Here is a 25,083-nt window from a genome sequence, read left to right as displayed (position 1 = left end):
GTTCAAATACGACCTTTGGCTCCTTTCCCTTTTTTATTTGTATCTCAACATCATTATAAATTAGGGATAACTCAAGGATTTTTGAGGCAAATTAAAAGTTTTAAATTAAATTAAATTAAAGGTAAAAAGCCCCAAAATGAATCTTCTTTTTTTTGTGATCAAATATTTTAAAAATATTTTTCAATGCGGGTGGGCAGGAAACGATTTCATGACTTCCATTGAGCAGAACAAGTCATACATTGTGAAACTGTACTCCCTCATTGACAGTGCATGCGGCTGTTTCAAATGACAAGCAACCATTTTATTTTAGCAGCTGTAAGAGCAGCTAACAAACTGTGTCATTAAGCAGTAGCATACACTGAGTGAGGGACCGTTTTCTCCAACATACAGGACAACGCGCTTCAGATATTCCCCAGAAACCTCTTCACATCCTGGACATTACCAGACCATATGAATGAAAGTCCCATTGTCTGGACAGAAGTCACAATATGGATTAAATCTTCAGGGAGTGAAATATGACCTGTGAACAAACTTGTAATGAATCATTTGATGGTTTGAATTCCTAGAAGACTGAGATGTGTTTAGACAGATAGAGGGCCAGTTCAGATCTGGAGAGAAGTGAATGTACCTTTTCCACAGGTTGGTTTATAGGAGGCCTCTGTTAAATATGTATAGAAGTCAGAGACAATGCCACTGATTTTACCTCTTTATCGTTATGGGAACCTTGTAAGTCTTGGAATTCACGGAGACCTTGTTGAGCCATGATGTCTTGGAGCTTATGAACACCTTTATCTTCCCATTGAGGGAAAGACATTGTTTTAGCGTTTATTAAAAGAGAATGATTAGTGAAAGTGGATGAAATGTGGATGATGTTTGTTAGAGGTCTTTGCTAGTTGCTGGACTTTACTCAATGCAGTGAAAACATATGAGATGATTGGTCCAAAATCCCTTCTCTCTGTTTTATGGGGTTTGTTGGAGTACATCAGATTCTCTAGATTATATGGATAAGTGCTCTTCAATGGGACGTCATGACACTTGAGACTCTCCAGCTGATTTATGACTCTGCAATGTATAACCTTTGATCCTAGGCTTTTTCTTATTTCATAAATACACACTGATGGTGGAATGTAACTTCCTCCAAAAAGCCAGCCGGGGGAGCTAGAGGAATCATTGAGCTAATCAAACTGATGCGAGCAAATTGAATCTTCTTTAAAAAAAAAAAAGCACAGGCCAAAAGAAGCTCAAACACATCCCAACGAGCACTGCAACTTAAGAAATGAGGCCTTTTAGTCCGCAGCAATCACAGACAAATAAAGAAAGATGTTCCACTATGAATCATTTGAATTTTAAATCTTTGTAGAAAAATCTAGTAAATATGTTGTATTTTAGTCCTTCAAAGGATTTTCATAAGCTTCTTTTGGATAATTTAAGTTCATATCTTTTCCCTGAAGAAGACTTTATAGAAATGAAATAAGTGAAACATGAGGATCACATGCAGAGAAGCTTTATTTGATAACACAAGTGGCCTGGGTCTTATACTGTAGTCGACTGCAGAATATTAGTTTGAACATTAAACATATTGTTTCTCCTCCAGCAGCTCCTCTGTCTCCAGTCCATCCCAATCCGGTTCAGGCCAGAAGGCTGTGGATGCTCCTGTGGTTCCCTTCGGTTTGGACCTGTATTACTGGGGCGAGGAGCAGCCGAACGCCGGCAAGATCATCAAGTAAACACAGAGCCAGACACACACACAGCAGCACAGGTCATCGAGTTGTGCAGAAGAAAACTGAGCTTTAAGAAGCTGATGTCTGAATGAATGTCACTGCCATGTTGAAGTATTTCATGCATGTGAAAGAAATGTAATACCTCCCCTCAAAGCTCTCATAGAATAATAAAGTCAACATCTGGAAATCACATTTCATGCTCTCCTTCGTCCTGCACTGTCAGAAGTTTTAAACATTTTGCTTCTCAGTGGCTTTCCCCTCAGATAAATCCTGTTTTTGATACAGTTTGTTTTGTTTTATGAATGACTTTCTACATTTATTATAAGAGAACATAAATAAACACTTGTACGCTCTTTAGATGTGGCTTTCTGTTCGCTGTGTGTAACCTCTTGGCGGTGTTTCCCTCTCGGAGCAGGTCGACCTCTCAGCATCAATTCTGGGTTCACGCCGAGGTGAACGAGGAGGTGCAGAACGAGGAGCTGTTGGCAGAGAGCAAGAGCAGGTACATCTCCTTCCCTGGGAGCTTCACTCCCGTCAGCCATCACTGCAGAGCTCCACTGGGCGAGGGGAGGCTGTGTCAGCGACAGGACCGCCGGAAGGTAACTCACAAAACAGAGATCTGACTGTGTGTGTGTGTGTGATTAAACTGCACATGTGTCCTACAGTGTCCTTTCCATGGCCCCATCGTTCCTCGAGACCAGGACGGGAGACCCTGCAGGAAGGAGGACCGGCTGAGGGAAGAGAAGGAGGAGAGGAAGAAGAGGGAGGAGCAGCCAGGTCAGGAATCGAACACACAAATATACACAACAACAATCATCTTCAGTCACTTTGAAACACATTGAATCTCTCTGTGAGAGTGTGTTCAACATCTGTCAGCTGTTCTGACTCAGTGTACACTGTAGGACCAACGACGCACCATCAGGTGGAAACTAGGCCCAACTTTTAAATGAGTTGTAAAGCTCAAAAACCAGCCTGAAATCGTGAAGTGTAAGCGTGGGTTTTACAGGGGGGTCCTTCTCTAAAAAAAAAGAGTCAGAATCATGATTAGGCTTTCATGTTTACCTCCCTCAGATCATCAACTCCACCTGCCTGATGAACATCAGGTTAACATTTCATGTTTCCACTTCTTATTGACTGAGAACACCTATCTTGTCTTGTCTCCTTTTTCTTTACTTGTTTGCAATAGATTTAACTTCATAGTTATTTTGGCTGTTGTGTCATTTTTCTCTTGACATCATGGAACAGTCTGGAGTGGGAGAGTGTTTGTTCCACTGGTCTTCCTGCATGAACAATCAAACCCCTACAGAACTGTTCATCTCCCTCCACTGGCTCCCAGTTACTGCTAACATCACATTTTCCCACCGCTGTCACTCACCACTCGTATTATAGGTCGCCTACTAATGGAGAATAATGTCTGATGAAAAGTTAAAAATGGCGTTGTCAGCTGTTGGTCTTTTAGTGGAAAAAGAAAAGAAGAGGTGGAGGAGACAAATAAGGAGAAACTAATGGGTGAAAGCATGGATACTACAGCAGCATGCTCAAGGGGCTTTACAGAACCTGAGAGGAGAGCTGGAGAGAAATGAAACTTCCAAACAGCCAATCAGAGAGAGTCCTCTCAACGACCGCGCAGACGCCGAATGGCGCCAATTCAACACTTTAGTTAGCTCGTAGCTTCACATTGCATGTAAACTGACACATAATGAGCCACTTAATGATAGTGATGATGATGTTATTGAGAATGGTTTTGATGATGATAAGAGTTGTCATGAGAATCTGTCCATGTTGTTAAGATGACAGTAAAGTGCTCTGCCTCTGGTCACTTCCTGTGTGTCTGATTGGACTAAAAGCTTTTTGTTTGCTCTTCCTGAGGATGTTTCCTCCTCTCTTCATCCTTACTTCTGTTGTTCTTACTCTCTGATGTTCACATTATCATCGTCTGATAGGCTGTGTGACAGTGGCTGCAGGATGTCCAGCAGAGGCGTGTGTGTGTGTGTGTGTGTGTGTGTGTGTGTGTGTGTGTGCGTGTGCGACCATGACATGCAGTCCAGTGAGTTGTGAAATAGCATCTTTTGTTATCAACTACACTATCGATCCACGAGTCAATCTCGCACACACACACACACACACATCAATCTCATAGTTGGTGGGGGGGTGGAGGTCTGAATAAGTTGATGAACCGTTGACCTCAGCTCTTTCTACCTACTGAGACACACACATGCTCTGAGGTTAAACGGGCAGAGTTTAAAGGGCCAGCACAGATTTTTTAAGTTAACAGAATTTGACCTGCAGAGTTGGCGAGTGAGAAGTCGTGAGTTTCTGCTGCTGGAGTCACTCTGGACATTTGATGTACATCATACATGGAATCCTAGTCCCCCGCTCCACTGGGTTCGATTCTGGGGCGTGAGCACAGACTGAAACGCCAGAATCACACTGAAGTTGAATTTCTCATCGTTGGATTTACACACCCAGAGAATGCAGTTGTGGGTGGATTTACTCTTGCACGTAAACACCTCAGTCAGACCCGGTTCCCGCTATGGGGCCCGCTAAGCTCAGAAGTCATTTCATTGAGGATAAATGTTAGTCAAAGACCCATTTTTCCATGACGAAAAAGAGACAATGACGAGCTAAAAATAATAAATTTCTGATGCTAAGTTAATTGAATGAGTCTAAAGAGAGAAAACGTTTTGACTCAATGTAGTGACGTTTTGTTGACTAAACTGGAGCAGAATGTTTTGAGTTTTAACTTAGAGGGGAAATGACTCAAATGTGACTAAGATGATATGAAACATTTTCATCCAAAGACTGAAACTAAATCTGCTTGAATTAATCCAGATAGAGCTGTAAAGCTGGTCATTGTTTCACCAGTTTGCACCTAGCTAACGAGTTGGTCGATGTTAAGGGTCAACTGGGAGGAGGTCCAGAAGAAGTGTTGAAAGCATCTCCCCACCTACTGTAGCGGAGTCAGACATACTGCGGTCAATAAAGAATTCCCCCCTAGACGCTTGTTTACTGGGACAAGGACATTTGTCTGATGAAACGTCCTGATCAAGCTGTAGGCGTAGCTCGACTTAGCTGTGAATGTAAACGTGTTGAGTGGTGCAGCATGAAGATCCTGATGAAGCTGCTCGCTGACAGATGAAGAGAAACAGGTGGAGACATCTTTGAGAGGAGACGCATGGATGTCTGACCGCTGACAGCCACAGCATGACCTTTAGTTTATACCATTAATAACAATGAAGTGGCTTCAGGTCTGACAGCATACATCAATGTATTACATAATGTCTGTTTGGTATTTGAAACACTTTAACACAGATGAGAAGTGAAACAGGACAATAGAGATGTGAGAGACAAGTTACTTATTTAAGGTTTTAGTAATTTAATGATTATTTAACTGACATGTTTTACAAATGAATTAATATTGATATTTTGTTGCTGCATCAGAGCTCTGTGAAGTCTAAGGCAAATTTCAAACAGGGACAATAAAGTTCATCTTATCTTATCTCTTACTAAGAACGGTGAGTTAACATTTGGGCGAGAATCTGAACTCGAGCATCTATTTGACTCTAAATGGGACCATGATTTACTAAATAAACACCCTGCTGTTTTGAAGATGACTAGATTGAAAACTAGTTCAGAAAGAAGAAAGACACTCAGAAAGTGTTTACTGAGGATAAAACATCAACTGAGAAGTCAGAACATTTTCTCATTACTATACTATCTGGCCTATCTGGTCGGACCCCTGCTGGCCATTAAAGAGCTGGGTTCAGGTTACATTTACCTCCAATACACAGCCTATGTTTGGCTTGTAAATCCACAAAGTGGATGAGCAGAATCTTTAGTGGTAGAGAATACTCTGATCTCTTGTTGTTTTTGTTGTTCAGCTTCACTACGGTCTAATCTTCACCAGCTTTTAAAGTCTCCAATGGTCGCTGCATGACTGAACATCAAACCTTCAAACATGAGAGAGAGAGAGAGAGAGAGCAGCTGACTGACACACACACACACACACAGAGTCCCTGTGCTTAGCGGTGCAAATCTGAGAGACGTCTGAACAAACCAAAGACCCTCCATGCCTTAGTTAGTGGGTGTGTGTGTGTGTGTGTGTGTGTGTGTGTGGCTTGGCCCTTGCCTCACACACACACACACACACACACACACACACACACACACACAGACCCCAGCTGGACGGGCTAAGAGGTGTTGACAGAGAAAAGAGCCCTGCTGCAACACTGATTAAATTCACTTACTCTCCCTCTTCTTCTTCTTCTCCTCTTACTTTCCTTTCCTCTTCTTCTTTTTCCTCTTACATTTTTTTTTTAATTTTCTTTCATCTCGTATTCTTCTTATTTTTTTAACTTTTTCGTTTTTCTCAAACTCCTCTCAAATCACAACAACAAAGTGAGGGAGGTCAGAACAAACACAATGTAAATGCAGCTGCTCCTCTTTTAGCAGTAATGATTCTCCTAAACACCAGCTGCTTTTCAATTACTGCCCTGTGTGTGTGTCTGTTTGTGTGTTTGTGTGTAATGAGGGATAGTTGAAGGTCCAGTGAGACCCGGGGTCAGCCTGCTGATTAATCACACACACACACACACACACACACACAGACAGACGGGGCTGGGGTCAGTGTTTTGACAGAGCGGAGCGCCCGGCTTCAGTCCCGTCACCTCACACTGTAATTACTTTGCATTACTGCAGGTTTATCTCTTAATTCCTCGGCGGTACGTCATTAACTAGAAGTGTCTCTTCGTTTAGACCGTCATTACTCTGCATTACAGCCGCTCTTTACTTTATCGCCCAGAATTATGACATTACACTTTTCATTAACACTAGAATTCGATCCAAATGAGGCCGTAGCACTCGGTGTTTTCTGCCAGTGTGAAGCTGTGAGCTCCTTTGTGATATCAGCTGTAATCACTTCATCACACTCTGCATTAGAATGAGTTTAGTGAAGTGTTCATTTGTAACCGTGGCAGTGAGATGTTTAAGAAAGGGAAGGAGCAAATGTACTCAAGGAAGAAGTAAATATGTGTCTGAAAAGTTCCACGAGGAACGAAGAGAAAGATCATTGTACTTTTCTTATTTTTTATTGAGTACATTGATAAAACATACAACTTCAGGAGATGCTTTTCACTGACACTTGTCTATTTTCTCATGAAATCCTAACATGTCATTTTACCAAACAACTACACATCCATACATGTATACACACACCCGTTCCTTCACACCTAAACTTACAGTGGGTACGGAAAGAATTCAGACCCCTTTACATTTTTCACTCTTTGTTTCATTGCAACCATTTGCTAAAATCAAAAAAGTTCATTTTATTCTCATTAATGTACACTCAGCACCCCATCTTGACAGAAAAAAAAAACAGAAATGTAGAAATCTTTGCAAATTTATTAAAAAAGAAAAACTGAAATATCACATGGTCATAAGTATTCAGACCCTTTGCTCAGTATTAAGTAGAAGCACCCTTTTGAGCTAGTACAGCCATGACTCTTCTTGGGAATGATGCAACAAGTTTTTCACACCTGGATTTGGGGATCCTCTGCCATTCTTCCTCTCCAGTTCTGTCAGGTTGGATGATGAACGTTGGTGGACAGCCATTTTCAGGTCTCTCCAGAGATGCTCAATTGGGTTTAGGTCAGGGCTCTGGCTGGGCCAGTCAAGAATGGTCACAGAGTTGTTCCGAAGCCACTCCTTTGTTATTTTAGCTGTGTGCTTAGGGTCATTGTCTTGTTGGAAGGTGAACCTTCGGCCCAGTCTGAGGTCCTGAGCACTCTGGAAGAGGTTTTCTTCCACGATATCTCTGTACTTGGCCGCATTCATCTTTCCTTCAATTGCAACCAGTCGTCCTGTCCCTGCAGCTGAAAAACACCCCCATAGCATGATGCTGCCACCACCATGTTTCACTGTTGGGATTGTATTGGGCAGGTGATGAGCAGTGCCTGGTTTTCTCCACACATACCGCTTAGAATTAAAGCCAAAAAGTTCAATCTTGGTCTCATCAGACCAGAGAATCTTCTCTCTCATAGTCTGGGAGTCCTTCATGTGTTTTTTGGCAAACTCTATGCAGGCTTTCATACGTCTTGCACTGAGGAGAGGCTTCCGTCGGGCCACTCTGCCATAAAGCCCCGACTGGTGGAGGGCTGCAGTGATAGTTGACTTTGTGGAACTTTCTCCCATCTCCCTACTGCATCTCTGGAACTCAGCCACAGTGATCTTTGGGTTCTTCTTTACCTCTCTCACCAAGGCTCTTCTCCCACGATTGCTCAGTTTGGCTGGACGGCCAGGTCTAGGAAGAGTTCTGGTCGTCCCAAACTTCTTCCATTTAAGGATTATGGAGGCCACTGTGCTCTTAGGAACCTTGAGTGCTGCAGAAAATCTTTTGTAACCTTGGCCAGATCTGTGCCTTCCCACAATTCTGTCTCTGAGCTCCTTGGGCAGTTCCTTCGACCTCATGATTCTCATTTGCTCTGACATGCACTGTGAGCTGTAAGGTCTTATATAGACAGGTGTGTGCCTTTCCTAATCAAGTCCAATCAGTTTAATTAAACACAGCTGGACTCCAATGAAGGAGCAGAACCATCTCAAGGAGGATCAGAAGAAATGGACAGCATCTGAGTTAAATATGAGTGTCACAGCAAAGGGTCTGAATACTTATGACCATGTGATATTTCAGTTTTTCTTTTTTAATAAATTTGCAAAAATTTCTACATTTCTGTTTTTTTTCTGTCAAGATGGGGTGCTGAGTGTACATTAATGAGAAATAAAATGAACTTTTTTGATTTTAGCAAATGGCTGCAATGAAACAAAGAGTGAAAAATGTAAAGGGGTCTGAATACTTTCCGTACCCACTGTACATGCATATAACCACACATATGGCAGCCTTCACATCTTTCAATCCTTTTTCCTTGATTGACAACTTCTGCAAACATATTGGTAATTTGCAATACAATAGACAAGTGCATTTAAAGTAAAATAAATAAATTAATTTAATTTAATTTAAAATAAAAAATATTAAGAGGTGACTAGAGCCCAGGCATTATCTGCATCACTGGGGCCCATTATATCAAATCTATTTGTTTTCAGCTGTGATTTTTTCCATGATGAAAACATTTTTGAATCTCTGTCTCCACTGAGTTATGTTGGGAGGCTGTGGTTACAGCCAGGATGCTGTTATTGTTTTTGTACTTTTTTTTAGGTTTACTTTGTAAACTCTTACAAACCAACAGCTCTCAATCAACACTTTGCAACCTCAAGAAGAGGAAAAGGGTCAACATCGTTTTCATGCTCTGCCATTTCTCCACGTCAACCTTTGGGCACTTTCCTTTCCTAACCCTGATTATTGATCTCTGATTTCTTCTTTTATTCACTGTCCAGCTTGCTTTACCATTAGTGCTGGGAAATTAATCGAGTTTCGATTGCAGTTGTGATTTTTTCTTCCTAAAAAAAACCAACAGATAATGGAGATGAAACGATGACTTCTATATTCCACCAGATGCGTGTTCGGCAGCAGAGCTGGTTTTTACTTTATTCAATGTGTGTGTCTCCACTGGCTCCGCTGCACTGTCCCAGCTCTGACAGTCCCTCTGCAGCAGAGACACAAGGCTTCTATTTACCACAGAGCAGATGGAGTAAGAGGGGAAGTCAGACCCTAAAGAACAGGAAACATCCGGTTGATTTTCAGAATAAAACACGGTTGATTTTCAGAATAAAACACTCACTTTTGACGGTTGGTTTTATACAGTTTTATACCACCTACATGCCATCATCTCGGGCTGTCGCACATGATTCTGTAATTACTCCGTGGTAAATCCTGGGTCTCAGGACTCCAGCTGTCGGACGAGCCTGCTCCGTGCTGCTCTCTGAGTAAACAGCCTGCGGGTGTGGACGGACAATACAGACTGACTAGAGGAAGTTCTGTGCGCTTGTTTTGTGTTGTTGTTATATTTTGACAAGAGTACATTATTACTTCCTCAAAATCATAGTTGATTTATTTGTGTATATTTATGATTATTATATAGTATATATACAGTGTATATGTACGTTTGTGCACTTATAGGTGAAGCACATCTAATTCCTTTGTACAGTTGTTGTTGGTGACAATAAAGGTCTTCTAATTAGTAAATATATTTGTCTTACTTTAGTTTCATTTATTTCTTGTTGTTAAGTATTCAGAGTGTTTAATGTGATGAAGATGTTGTAAAATCAATGAGTAAGCATGTCTGATAAACTTTATCTCTATCTCTCTTTTTAAAATAATTGAGATTATGATTTTTGTCATAATCGAGCAGCCCCATTCACCATTGCTGCTCCGTCTCCTGGACTGAAAATCTTGTAGATAGTAGCTTCAATTTGAATTTAAAGTTAATGATGATTTATTCATTAACACATGGTATTGGTAAACCTTAGCAGTATGTGAAATATGCTGTCAGGATGAGGGTTAAAGGTCACATATCCTCCTCCTCTTCAACCAGTTTAAATAAGTGTCAGAGCTCCTCAAAACATGTGTGTGAAGTTTCTTGTTCTAAATCCACTCTGATCCTGTATTTGATCATGTCTATAAACCCCTCTATTTCAGCCCTGCTCAGAACAGGCTGTTTCTGTGTCTGTACCTTTAAATATGTAAATGAGCTGTGTCTGACCACGCCCCCTCTCTGGAAGGGCTCGGGTGTACTCGGTCTTTCTCGCTCCATGTCCTATTGTTTACGGTGAGAAGGCAGACTCAGAGGGCAGAACAAACACCTAGCTGTGGGAGTGTCACCCACCAGGGGGAGGGGCTACTGCCCTTTGTGATGTCATGAAGGGAAAATCTCCAAACGGCCTGTTTGAGCACACATTTTCTGAAAAGTGGAGCAGACAGAAGACGGAGAGGATGGACTTTTCTCATCATTGGGGAGTTTGGAGACAGAATAGAGAAACATGTTAGTGTTAGAGGAACATGGTGAAGTGGATTTTACATAATAAGTGACCTTTAAAGTAATTAATTATCTTATCCTCAGCAGAACTGCAGTTGAATATTCATCTGGTGTTGTTGCACTGCACTAAGAAATGCTTTACTGACTAGAAAAACATCAAAACGTTTCACATTATGTTTTTCTTACAGGAAATAAAAGCATGGAAAGCTTTTCTTTAACTTCATCGTTGAAACATTTTTCTTTGTGTTGCAGACTGGCGTGATGCGGAGCTTATGAGAGACATCGAGGCAGCGACAGGAGAAAACCTGGGCTCTGACCGAGTCGGTAAAAAAGGAAAAGGGAAGAAGAAGAAATACCCGAACCTCAGTGATCTGAAGCAGAACGCCAACACGGCTCGCTCCAGGCTGGAGAGGAAAGTCTTCAACAAGTATGTCACTTCCTGCTCTTTAACAAAGTTTAATAACCCGCAACATATCCTGAACATGAGTCCAAAAACACTGAATCCTACATTTCCCATGATGCAACTCAGTGGTTTTTGTTCAGAAGAACCTTACACATGTTGCCATGTGGTGGACACTGAAGCTTCAGTGTTTAGCCAGCTCTGCATGGGTCTGTAAATTGGTCTCTGGTCCAAACAAATCCAGAGCATTCAGGAGCAGAATCTAAAGTTAGAAGGAGCACATACTGGCTGGTGCATTGTTGTCAGAGAAGCCAGCACTTCAACATAGCATGTTTCATTAATGTCTGATCATATAGTAAGGTCACTTTATCATCTCACTCTCTACACAGCTCACTGATTGGACCTTTAGACAAAGTTGTTGATACTTCTAACCACACGTCTCTCTGAGGGATGATTTTTACATCCTCATGTTTAAGAATGTCATAATTCATGTTTCATTCATATTTGATACCGGTAGTTATGAATATAATTTTAAGGACACAGATAAGTAAATATTTAAACAGCAAAAGACTTAAAAAGTTGAATCTGAAGATCTGATATGTATGTCAAAAAAAGTATATCAGGAAACTAAATCAGACCTCTGCTGCAAGTCTGTGAACAAAAAACTAGTAAGAGAGAGCTTATTACTCCTGTTATATTTATTTAAGAAGGTTTCATAAGGGCTTTGGCTGTTAGGGAAGTGAAAAGCGATATATAAAGGGTTTGAATGCTGCTGAGGTGGGCAGCCTGACGTCGTGCTGTCCTTAAGGGCGTAGAGAGGAAATCAAGATTCAGCTAATGTGGAGTTATTTCTCCAGTTATTTTCATCTTTAATAATCTATCCTCCTCCTCCTGTCCTTTTATCTCTACTGTTGTGTCTCTCAGGAGCAGCATGCGCAGAGTGGCTCAGGTGATGAGTAAAGCTGACGGAAGAAAACACGACAAGTTCTCCAACCAGTTCAACTACGCCTTAAACTGACCTCCGACCTCCGAGCAGCCACATCTGCCTTCAAATGAACCGAGACAGACTTGAATCACACTGACAGAAGCAGAGATTTTAATTTATTGATGTGCCCGTACGGACTGATGAAGAGACAGAAATGATGGGAGAGACATATTTGAAACATTGTTTGAACACTCTGCGGCAGCTCAGGTGTTATAATGTGATCATTTAGGAGGGTATGAACATGCACTGTTTAGTTGCAATAATATCGACTTTGTACCAGCCAAATTCATTTTGACTGGATTTTTTTATTCCCTTTTTCAGGTTTTTATTCTAATAGCCAAGTTAACTTTAACATTTGTGTTTGTTTATGTTTTGTATGTTTTGTAAATGAACATCATGCATGTTAAAACTATTTGTATCAGAATTAAACTAAGAGACTCTGCCTGCTCTTTCTGTCTTTGTCTGTTTGATGAGTTTAATTCAGGCTCAGATCAAACACTCAGATCTGCATCCTCACATTAAGTTTGGACAGATGTTTCCCTCATCAGTGATTGTAATAATCTGAGAGTGAGCCACAGTATGATCTGTTACCTGCCAACATGTAATCCACAGATAACTTTGAATGATTGAGAGGGAGAATACAATGCCTAAAAAAATAACAATGTGCAAACTTGAATAAAAAAATAAAGTAAGTTTAAAGAAGATTCTTTAACCCGTCATGTATCTCCACTTCTGTTCTTTTCCATTGCCAAGTCCCACCTACGGTGAATTACTGTAGGCCAGATCACATGTCTATCAGGGCACTTCAGGGCGACGAGTAAGCCGTCTCTTAGTTCAAGTTAAACATTATTTAGCTCTTCATCATTGGACAGTGAGTACCTGTGTGCGTCCATCAAGATGGAAGAGCTCTTTTTTTATTTCATCTGGGTCTATGTGTTACATGTGATTGATATTTATACTAAAGTGATGTAAACTACAATGGTGCTGCCCAGTGTCTGCTGTATTTCTGTCCTTATAAAGACATGAGGGAAGTCAGACGTTAGTCTTAATACTAATGTAATTAACTGTGTTATTTGTAATGTTAGTTGTTCTGTGGAGTAAGGTTGCAGTGTGTTTTTTTCCTTTGTCTTTATTTGTTGTTACAGAAAACCACACACACACATCCACACATATTTTCTCTCAAAATAACTGATGCTGCACATCGTGTGTGAATATGATAATAAAAATCTCTGAAGACAAATCCATCTAACGAGCATTTTTACTGATGCCCCATGGTGACTACACTAACTGACCATCACATGTTAACTGAACTGCAGAGGGAATGAAATAGTTCCTGTAAGTTTTCACCTTCTCACCCGTCTCACCCCATGCCTCATACATACAGTAAAACTACTGAGAAGGTAGCTCGAAAAGCCTTTGAGGAAATGCATGGTACCCTGGTGAACGAAACTTCTCTCACACACACACACACTCCTGCACAGTGTTAAATAATGATTACCAACACACTTACATAATCTCTTCCTTTTTATTTTTTTTAATTCACAGAAAACAATCAGTTCAATAAATGATCTCACACATGCTGTCTACATAGGTCGTCCTCTCACTGACAGATCAGTGTTTTCACTTGATGCTTTGTATTTATTATCACTAAACTCTATTCTCCATAATCCAGAGTTTATGTCTCTCTTCCTGTCTGATGACTCCTCACACACACCAACTTCCCAGTTTGTGTTCTCTCCAACCTCGACGTCCCAGCTGTGAGTCCCTGAGTTGAAGCCCTCAGAGCTCAGAACAGACCAGCTGTCATCAATCCTCTCTGGATTATCAGGAAGCTGCTTCTCCTCTCCTCGTCTCACACAGGTCAGATCTTCAGACAGGATGAGGTCTGAACCAGCAGAGTTTGGGTCCAGAATCACAGGACTGTATGAGACCATGTTCTTCATCTTGTTCCAGATGTGGAAGCTCAGGTTGCCCAGATGTTTGGCCACATCTATCAGAGCTCCTGAGGACAGCTGTGGATCCTCCAGCAGGGGGCGCTGCTGGACTCTTTCCACTGCAGCCTTGTAGTTTTTCAGGAATGAGACGTCTGCAGCTCTCAGCTTGTCCTCTGTGGCTCTGACTGTTTGTGAAAGAGCTGCTATCTCTGTGCTCAGAACCTCCATCTCCTCCTTCATCCTCTGACTCTTCTGCTTCTCTTCCTCCTTCAGTGCAGAGATTCTGGCCTCCTCTTCCTCTTCTAGAAACTGGTGAAGTTTCTTAAACTGCTCCTTTATCTGTCTCTCTGTGCTTGCAGCCTGGGCCTTGATGTGTTTTCCTGTTTCATTCCAGACTTTTTTGACTTTATTAAATCGCTCCAGGTTGTCCTTTAAGGGCTTCAGTGATTCCTGGAGCTTGTCCCTGAGATCTTGTGCAGCTTCATCGATGGGTCTGAATGTGTGGTTGGTGTGTTGTTTAGAGTCTCTGCAGACAAGACACGCTGGCTGCTGATGATCCAGACAGAACAGTCTGAGTTTCTCAGAGTGCAGACTGCAGAGATCCTCAGAGTCTGATGAAGCATTGAGATCCAAGAATGTTAGACAGGGTCATATATGTTTATTTTTTATTGAATATGCAGTTCTCTGTGTGTCCTCCCATGTAGCGTGGTGGTTTTAATCTGGATTATGACTGGATCACAATGGCTAATAGAAGAAGTGATTATCACAGGATGAGGATATGGAGTGGACATGGACTGTGAATAGTTGGAGAAAAGGTGGAGAGAGGAAGGATAGAAGAGATAGATGTGTCATGAAAAAGATCATGAATGAAGAATTCAAGATAATTCTCAAAGATCCTGAGCTTCTCCTCATGTTCACCTTTCATGTTGTCAGTCTGTGAAACCTGAAGCTTAGCTTAGCAGCTCAAAAAACACCTTACTGATCTGATACTGTTGTCAGTTAAAACCCTCATTCCAACTGCTGTCTCTTTAACGCCCCCCCCCCCTCCCCACAGCCCACCTTCTTCTGATTGGCCAGCTCACTGGAAGACTTCAAGGCAGGCAGAACGCTGCAGGGCTGCCAGGGGAGGGCAGCTCTTCAGTGCTGGGAGAAGAGAGCCTATGTTAGAGACTTCAGCGTCTTACATAGAGGCTTGAAGCTGTTTAGTGAAATTCTTGGTTTCATATCGAGGAACTATGGCATGATTTACAGAACAAGCTGTTTAGTGCCCTCTGTAGACTCATCCTGGGATTACTCCAACAAACGTTTCCCTCATGATCTGAAACTTTAGTTTAGTTCATTTTAACACGATATGTGAGTTTTAAATCAGGGATCAGCAGAAAAGGTAAGCTTTAACTCAGTTGGCTTTGGGCCCTTTCATGAAACAAAACCATCAAAGCTAAGCTGCTTTCATTAAAGGTCACGGCTTGGGTAAATACAAAAGTCTATCTGTTGAAGGCATTTATATTAGAAAACAGAACCACCAACTTACAACGTGAGTTTATAATGTCAGACACATTCTGGTTGATCTACAACCAGAACATCTTGATTTGTCATCTTGAGAAGTTTTTAATAGTCAGGTTAAAGTGAGAATCTAAGTTTTGCCAGCTGTAAATGTACATGCATCAAAGCCTAACTTCATTAAACATGCAGTATGTCAATTCCGCCACCAGGGGGCTTTCAATGAAAACAATTACAAAAGATGACTTGAAGGCTAGCGGGGAATCATGGGAGTGATTCTCTTTGCTACTCCACCCCCGACTACTGATAAAAAAGAACTCAGAGTCAACCTGTAGTCCAGACGACCGGGCGAAACGGAGAATATGTTTACTGACGAGCTAATGTATCCAATTATAATTGACTTTATGTTTTTATCACAGCAAAAGTTCAACAGCTTTCAGTCGCTGTTTCTTTATGCAGCAGTCTTTGACGTGACATCTTGTGTTTCCCCGGCAACAACTTTAACATTACAACTCTAAAATGACAGATTTCTCTGGCTTTGATAACTGTTGGAAATATTTGAGCTAATGTAAGTACTCAACAAAGACATATATATATATATATATGTATAGATATATATATATAACAGGTTTAGTTCATTTTTAATTAATTTAGATGTTTTGGTGTAAATTTCTAATAAAATTCTTAATATTTTATCTTAACTGATGATCACATACGAATAAAACAAAATCATCTATGTGTGAATATAAAATCAGGTGTGAGCTGTCCTGTGGCTTTAATCTTTAGGTTAAGACAAAAACTAGCTTCATAAACTAATATCAGGGTTACAGTTCTACTAGTTCATCCAGAAGGTTTGAGGACCCCCCCCCCCGATGTTAGCCCAGTTACACAACACACACACTAAAGAGCGTTTTCACTCTATGAAAGGACTAAAATACAAAAACATCCCAGTGTCCTGTTGTCCTCTGAAACTATAAAAAGAGTATACAGGGCTTGCTTTTGGTGTTTAAATGTCATAGTTTTAATATCAAAGTACGATTTCATGTTGAGCTGATTGAGTACATCCAAGGATTTGATGGAAACAAACTCAATAAATAACAGAACTGAAAACAATCACAGCTGGAGTTACACGGTACTGACACTAGATCAAGCCATTCCTTATGTCATAAATAAACATCCAATATTCATACAGTCTTTTATTTTAAACAACGAATTCATCTATTTGTCTATTACGTTTATTTAAAACAGCATTCGGAGCTAGAACGTAGATTTATGTACAGTTTCTGGTAAATATTCACATTCTATCAAAATAATGCATCAAATTAAAGCCTTCAAATGTTTGTAGTAAAAAGAGACGAGCGCCGCCGCCATCTGTCTGCTGAGCCGCAGTCCATTCACACACTGTATCAGTGTGTGTGTGTGTGTGTGTGTGTGTGTGTGTGTGTGTGTGTGTCGGTGTCGGTGTCTACAGGTGTGTGCTGTAGAAGGCGGGTGCGGCGTAGCCCTGCGTCCCCAACATGAATGGGGACAGGACGTGGCTGGCGGTGAGGAATGGCAGCTGGACCAGGCTGCCGGTGGGGGGGTGATGGTGTCCGCCGTAGCCTGCGTGCATCGCCAGGTGCCCGCTGATGGGTGGGGAGGGGCTGAGCGGGCTGAGACCCCCCATGCCTCCTCCTGACCCTCCCCCTCCTCCTCCAGCGCCGGTGGGGGCTGAGGTGTCCGCTCCGGGGTTTTGTTTCTTCCACTTAGTGCGGCGGTTCTGGAACCAGATCTTGACCTGCGTCTCGGTGAGGGAGAGCGACAGAGCCAGGTTGAGGCGCTCGCACACCGACAGGTACCGCGTCGACTTAAACTTGTTCTCCAGCGCCACCAGCTGCTCGTAGGTGAAGGCAGTCCGGGCTCTGCGGGGCTTGCCCGACTTGGAGTCCGAGCCAGAACGCTTCCTCTTGGGCTTGCCCTGTGCACTTTGACCCCCGTTGGTCTGGTTGTTGGAGATCTGGCCTGAGGACCCTCCCCCGGGACTCGCTGTGTCTCTGCCGGGGTCCTGGTTCAGGTCTCTGTCTTCATTAGAGGGCAGAGCAGAGCTGCTCTCCTCGCTGCTGTACGGCCCGTCTGGAGCCTCTGAGTCCGGCGTCCCAGATCTGTGGTAATCTTCCTCGTCAGGACTTCTGTACACGAAGCTTTCCTCTGGAAAACACAAAACAGAGACAATTTTGAAATAAAATATAAGAGCTTTTTAAGATGTTTTAATATTTACACTCTGCAGTGCTCCATTTTCTTTTAGGACCTGCTGACAACTACAAATACACGCACTCAAAGACCAAACAATATTGGATTCAAAGGTGACATATCCTCCTCCTCTTCAGTGTAAATAAGTGTCAGAGCTCCTCAAAACATGTGTGTGAAGTTTCTTGTTCTAAATACACTCTGATCCTGTATTTGATCATGTCTATAAACCCCTCTATTTCAGCCCTGCTCAGAACAGACTGTTTCTATGTCTGTACCTTTAAATATGTAAATGAGCTGTGTCTGACCACGCCCCCTCTCTGGAAGGGCTTGGGTGTCTCAGTCTTTCTCGCTCCATGTCCTATTGTTTACGGTGAGAAGGCAGACTCAGAGGGCAGAACAAACACCTAGCTGTGGGAGTGTCACCCACCTGGGGGAGGGGTTACTGCCCTTTGTGATGTCATGAAGGGAAAATCTCCAAACGGCCTGTTTGAGCACACATTTTCTGAAAAGTGGAGCAGGCAGAAGACGGAGAGGATGGACTTTTCTCATCATTGGGGGGTTTGTAGACAGGGACACATGTTAGTGTTAGAGGAACTTGGTTATTTCGTTTTATGACCTTTAAGAACGGTACTGATTTAAGAGCAAAACTTCTGGATATTGTGGCCAAGTCTATACATTTTCTTAAAGTTTTTAGGGTGAGCTGCATGTGTGATTGTAAAAAGAGAGATTTTTCATCATGACATTACGCAGAGCGCCCACTGCTGGTCATATGGGGTAATTATATAATATCTAACTAAGCACTGTTTTCTCAGACGGTTCTGTAAACAAACTGTTTCCCCATGGCAAAGGCCTTGCGTTAAACATGGTGGTAATAATTGGTAAGTATAAATTGTTAACTATGCAGAAATCTCCTTAAAGCTCCATTCACCCAGGATACCTGAAAGTATATGTATGCCAGTTGATGCTGTATCATTTCGTTTGTGTTTTACATTTAAACACAAATATATTATGCACCATTCATGCAGAATATAAAAAAAACCCATCTGAACAGTTAAGGGCCTCTCTGTGAGTCCGGGCCTCAGGATGTGTCTTTATTTTGTTTGACTGCAAATTATTTTGAATTGATTTGAAATATTAATCTTAAAATGTTCAGGGGGGCTCGAGGCTGCAGAAGGATCCCGAGGTTTGCATGACCGCAACGCTCGCTTTTGTGTTTGAGTACAAGACAGCGACTTAAAGGACGACGCTGAACTCACAGAAAGTGGTGATTAAAAACGGACTTCACAAGACGCTTACACAACACAAAATGATTATTAACTTCAAAATAATTAAACATTAAAAACATTTGCCTGCTTATTTTCCAAATAAACCATTGTTGAATGAAAAATATTAAAATGTGTGTGACACTCAGACAAAGTTTTCAGTGAGAATATCTTTGAGTTTTTATGTTTGAAGATTCTCTGATCAAAAGTAAAACATAGATAATAATTATTATTATAACAAAAGGCTGTTTGACTGAATCTTTGGATCTTTCCATAATTTGATTCTACTTTAATCAAATAAATAATTCTTGTTTTTCTTGTCACGATTTATCATCCACCAGATTTTGCTGAGCACAGGGACATTTCATTTCTTCAGTATTTCAATAATTATCATTTTTACACCACTGCAGTATAATAATAATAATAATCATAATAAATTATTAACTATAATACAATTGAATTGTATAATAATTTGGTGTAGCATTTAGGACCATTCAGACTTCCTTTTCAGGCCTTTCTCAAAGGCTCTCGTGTACCACCAGTGGGACACGGACCACAGTTTGGGAATCACTGAACTGAAGACATCTGTTTTTTTTTTCATGTTATCCTGTTTTATCCGTACCACACTCTGATCGTTTTAGGTGAATTTGTCGTTTAAAATTAAGCCAAACAAATGATTAAATTAACAAACAAATTAATTAATTTAACAGACGATGAAAGATTCAACGACAGAAGATTCACTTCAGGGCGACTGAGGCCGTTTTGTTTCTCACAATGCAGAAAAATGAATAAAAAGTGAATTTAAATCCTCCTGAAAATATAACATGACAAATGTCTAATAATGAAAGCATGGTTCTTGATGTGTTTGTTAAAAGTCATTTTGATCATCAAACCTGCAGATTCACAGTGAGCATGATGTTTAAAATATAACTTTATCTAATTCAAACTTTGAGCTTTGATCGGCCTGCAGAATTAAATAATAACAAAGAAAAAGGTTCAACTTGAATTAAAAAGAAATCTGATGAACACGTTATTATTTCTAAGAGGTTTGTTGAGAATGAATATTTATGAAATTGCCAAGAATAATAAAGAATGTTGTAATTAAAGTCAGGGCTGATATTAAGATAATAAAAATGTAAATCAGGATTTCTGCAAACAAAGTTTTGTTGTGGTTTTATACAATGACAATAAAGCTTCTATCTATCTAATAAAAACGTAAATCATATCATTTTTGATCATCATCGTTCCTCACTTTTGTTCGACTCACAGAAAAAAGAAATGTCATAAAATAAAGTTATTTATTAGCTTTATTAATTTATTAATAATTAACAATAATGACTTCATTTATAGATTTAAGTGACAACATTTCAAACTGAATGACCCACATATTTAATATATTTTATTATGTTTACAATGAGCATTTTCATTTCCAGCTTAACGTCCCTTTAGTTCAAATGTTTTAGTGTAATGGTCTCACATTTAAAATAAGTTCTCCTGTTTATCATGTGAAATGTTAAACATTCATCTTATTTATCTTTTTCTTTTGGTTAAATCATTAAATGTTGAAGACTGAATTTCAGTTTTGTTATGAGGAAACAAGGTGGTTTTAAATGGTAACGATAAACACAAAAACAATATTTTTTTTCAATGTTCTATTCAGAGTTTTATGAGTTGGCGACCAAACACGAAAAGAGAGGAAGATTTGATATTAGAAAAGAAGGGAGGAACAAAAAAGAGGTATTTCAACACAAAAGAAAAATTGAAAACAAAATGATGACGAAAGGAAAAGAAAAAGAGAATCTCATGAAACAGAGGAAACGAGTTAATTTATTATTAAATATGTTTAAATGGAGGCTCAATCTCGAGCGCGCGCACACACACGCACACATACACACACACACACACCTGCACGCATTTTTTTTCTAATGAGCGTCAATTATAGGAAAAGCGGCAGCTTTTTAACTTTTAACGATATCGGATGATTACAAATGAGCCTGATTAAAATCTCAGAATGACGTCATGAACGCCATTTATCCAAATGAAAGAGACGCGTTTCTTTTACACATCATATATTCTCACTTGAATTCGCTCTTAAATAAAACGTTTAGTTTTTCTGACACGAGTGATTTAGGATTCAGATAAATGTTACCGTATCCTAAATAGACACATGGACACAGAGATAAGATAGCAAACTGATAATTCAGCTGATAACCACGGAGAACAGAAGAGAAATATTTTAAATCGACAAGAAAATGAAACAAACTTGAATCACAGGTCGAAAAAAAAAATCGTCTTTTAAGTCGTAAAAGAAGACAAAAATAGGAGCTCTAAAATCCACATTTTCTCTTAATGTGGTGCTGAAGGACAAACAAATAAATATCCTCTAAATGATGTCCTTAAACCAAAACAACAGAATAAGATTTAGTGAAACCAAATGAAAAGGCTCAATCACAGTAAATGTAATAAATGTAATAAATGTATTTATCACAGTAAATGTAATGTAATAAATGTAATAAATGTATTTATCACAGTAAATGTAATTTGACACATTTGGACAGAATGCAGAGAACACGACAAACACACGAGCTTTAAAAGTGAACTGGGTTTGAACTGGGACTTACTGCTGGGGTAGTCCTCAGCTCCGTAGCACCCTTTGCTGGGCTCCAGGCCGGGCTCGCGCTCCCCGGTCCCTCCGCACGCGCTCAGCTCGCGCTCTCCTCGGCTGCTCGCGTGCTGCTGGAGCCGCCGGTTGCTCGTGAACTTGTTGGGGTCCAGGATGTCCAGCACGGAGAAGGAGGTGGTCCGGTGCCCGGTGGGGCCCTGAGAAACGACGCATCGGAATTATTTAAGTGCAGTAGGACTATTTGATGCTTTATTATAAATATTATTTTATTTATTTTTCAGAATAAAAAGATGATTACATTTTGTGTTTTTCACTTTTTTAAGTTCAGAAAATTCGTGTTTTTTTTCTTAACACCTTCCAATAGCCATCGAGAAGTTGTGTTTATTAAAGGCCTGTAGTCTGATGATTTATTATAAATATTAAATGTTTTATTTAATGTAGGCTACAACAGTGCTGGTAATATTTAATCCGCGTCATATCCTTGATTAAATGAAAGAAGTAAAGCTGATGACCTGAGGGCAGGCAGCACATCACAGCCTGTAAAACCACATGTAAAGTGTGTTTAGAAAGCAAACTGCCACAACATGAACACAAATCAACGAGATTCCCTGAATCCAATATGTAGCGGTCAATAGGCTATCAGCAGGCGAACCAATCAATCCCCTTTATATTTATAGAGATCACGTGTCGAAAGGGGCATAGAAACCCAAATAAGGAAGAAAACTTTTTATTTTAGTGTCACATTAAATATATTAATCCACATATTGGTATTTCATCAAGGCATTCACTTATCATTTACGTAAATGCACATTTCCGTTAGACCCTGGTTGCGCACACTTTACTCTATATTACCGATGTGAACTTTAAATGTGCAGCCTATGACTTGTATTATTATTATAAGATTTATGAAGATGTGCAAAGGCTGTTCGTAAGAAACAGATAAAGGTGTAGCAGGAGCTTCAGGCTTCACCTGCTGCACTACATCCTGATTAGGATCGTTCATTTATTAATGAGGCCAGTCTGCAGCATGTCCACATGAATAATCCCACATTCAGAAGATTTTAATTCTCCCTTTAAATAATCTGTGGGAGCACGCAGCCAGCACCCAGGGGTCTATTAACATCATGATGATAAGGAAATAATCACACAATACTGCAGGATCAGAGCTGAGATGAAGAGGGATAATCTTATATTTAAGAAGACCTTTTTATAAACCTTTTTATAAACCCGGCTCATACTTTTACATTTCTTCAATATATATTATATAAATTCTTAATAATTTGTTAAGAATTTATAGAAATATTTTCTATAATTTTCATGCGGACATACGAATTTAATTTGTTAATTCTGAAATTGTAAAATGTTCAAGTTTTCATTAAAAAAAAAAATCAATTCAAGTGCGAGGAAACACTTCGGATTAATTTCCCTCTGAGCGTTCATTTAAACTCATTCGATGATATTTATTATTGTTTAATTGTTTCCCAACGCATTACTGCAGCAAATTGGCTGTTCATTTTACTGCTACATCATAATTAAGGCCTCATGTGGCTGTACAACATGTCAACACATCGAAATAACATCTAACTGTTATTAGAAACAGATAAACTGACACATAAAATGTTCCCTTCTTGTGTATTCATATTTTGTGTTCAGTTTCTGGTGTTGGTCATATTTACGCACTTTGCTTTTAACTTTTTTCTACGTTTGATCACAATTCAGTCCTGCAACATTTATTTTTGACCAGTATTTACCGTATTTCCTCTCTCTGTTTCACAACCTGCTGTCACACCTCCACACAAACCAACATGAAGTGCATCGAGCCTACCTGCTGTGGCGGCGCTAAAACCGGGTTCGTCGGCGGAGGCTCCGAGTGGTTCTCCCCGGCCTGAGCATCTCGTCCTCCCGCCAAAGCGTTGGAGAAGAGCCGCTTCTCCCCGGCTGCTCCTCCGTCCAGGATGTCCTGGCTGTCCGGGCCCACCACCGTCTGGAGCCCCTCTCCCGGAGCCGGCGCCACTCTGTCCCGGCTCATCACGGGATGGACCGCGTCCGTAACAACGGGCCCTGCTACGGCTCTGTCCCGGCTAATAACAGTCTGGACCCCGTCTGCTCCGTGCCCCGGTACCGCTCTGTCCCGGTTCATCCCTTTCCCATAGGCTGAATTAAGAATCCGGGTTTTTTATAAAAACGGTAGCTGTGAAAACTCAATTCAGACTGTTTTAAAAGAGTTTAATGTTTTGAAACATCCAGTGTGAGGAGATGTCTTCAGCCAGTTAAAGTTTCCACACGTTAAAGTCTGACCGGATGAGACTGGATTTCCGGTCCCGGATCAAAGTTAAACTTCTTTTTGCGCTTTCCTCTCCGGATCCTTTCCCGGCATCCTCCGCATCCACCGCGGCGGCAACACGACGTCTCCGTTGATCTAACGTGTGTGTGTCTCGTACGGCGCCGTTATCCCGTGTTGGCACGCACACATCAACCTGCAGCCTCGCGCGCTCTGTCTGGTCACCGGTCTGCGCGCGCTCTGGAAAGCCTGTCAGGAGTTGAAGGCGGGACGCACGCTGATCTATCTCTCCCTCTCTCCTCATTAGTTAAGTGAACCCACCTCTCTCTCTCTCTCTCTCTCTCTCTCTCTCTCTCTCCCTCAGCTCGTGCCGCTTTCAACACCTTTTTTGGTTTTTATCCGCCCTCCGAACGTGCTCACATTTGTCCTTGTGTGTGTGTTGTTGAGAGAGAGAGAGAGAGAGAGTGTGTGTGTGTGTGTGTGTGTGTGTGCCCTTTCCCTCCTTATTTATGCATTCCTATTCAACTCTTGCGGTTGTAATTGGCTACAAATTAATCCCACTTCTCCTAATAGTCAATTACCTCTTGATGCGCGCGCGGTGCTGTCCCAGCACGAGCAGAAACAGAGACATAGAGCGCGCCTTCTCTTCTCACTTCATAGTCCACTATCAGGCTCACAAACATACTCATGTTCATTTGTTTAGTAGTAAATGTTTCCATTTTGGCAGGTTGACAAACAGTCAGAGCGAGAAGCGCGCGCCCTCTCTAGTGACAGGATCATTTCAGTATGTTTCTCAATATAACAATGAACGTCTCTTTAAGCCCACAAACGTAGTCTTTAATTACACAATACATTTTTTACTTTAACCTTCAAATGAAAGCTTCTTCAACTTTAAACATTACAAATGGAAGGTTAAAAAATGTGGAAACAGGATTTCAAGAATAATCCTATTGGTCTTAAAAAATAAGGATTTTTGTGCATTTGATGTTAGCCTATCAGCACCCTTTACCTTTTGACTCTGAAACATTAGGCCAAATTCTACAGTACGTCGGGGCCTTTAGGCAACCATTCACAGGGGCCCCTTACGCTTCATAACCATTATGTTTAAAGATGTTGGACTCTTTACCTGCACAGCTCAAAGCTGAACCAGACTGGAGTCATTTTAAAGTGAAACAGTTCTTAAAGAAGTCTTTAGTCATGTTAATGTATAATCTTCTTCTTCCT

The 25,083-nt window shown here is 40.8% G+C and overlaps 2 protein-coding genes across 4 annotated transcripts in view; one reads left to right on the top strand and one right to left on the bottom strand.

Moving 5' to 3' along the window:
- uvssa (UV-stimulated scaffold protein A) overlaps nucleotides 1-12,479 on the top strand; it is a 44,742-nt gene extending 32,263 nt beyond the window's left edge. For 2 of the 3 annotated variants that reach the window (XM_061049089.1, XM_061049087.1), the window contains exons 11-15: nucleotides 1,595-1,723; nucleotides 2,137-2,320; nucleotides 2,387-2,498; nucleotides 10,898-11,072; nucleotides 11,970-12,479. In XM_061049089.1, coding sequence (XP_060905072.1) covers nucleotides 1,595-1,723; nucleotides 2,137-2,320; nucleotides 2,387-2,498; nucleotides 10,898-11,072; nucleotides 11,970-12,063 — 694 coding nt within the window. In that variant the 3' untranslated portion in view covers nucleotides 12,064-12,479. The remainder of the gene's footprint in view (nucleotides 1-1,594; nucleotides 1,724-2,136; nucleotides 2,321-2,386; nucleotides 2,499-10,897; nucleotides 11,073-11,969) is intronic. The other variant, XM_061049090.1, reaches the window with a different exon arrangement.
- A 3,694-nt stretch (nucleotides 12,480-16,173) lies between these two features.
- On the bottom strand, nucleotides 16,174-24,169 carry nkx1.2lb (NK1 transcription factor related 2-like,b). The gene is made up of 3 exons (XM_061049073.1): nucleotides 23,404-24,169; nucleotides 21,577-21,775; nucleotides 16,174-17,651 (listed from the first exon to the last, which is right to left on the bottom strand). Exons 1-3 carry the CDS (start codon nucleotides 23,716-23,718, stop codon nucleotides 16,930-16,932), a joined length of 1,236 nt encoding a protein of 411 aa, XP_060905056.1. The 5' UTR covers nucleotides 23,719-24,169; the 3' UTR covers nucleotides 16,174-16,929.
- Nucleotides 24,170-25,083: the final 914 nt, after the last annotated feature.

Source organism: Labrus mixtus, chromosome 10 (assembly GCF_963584025.1).
Source record: "Labrus mixtus chromosome 10, fLabMix1.1, whole genome shotgun sequence".
NCBI lineage: Eukaryota > Metazoa > Chordata > Actinopteri > Labriformes > Labridae > Labrus > Labrus mixtus.
This window is presented reverse-complemented; position numbering and strand designations above follow the sequence as displayed.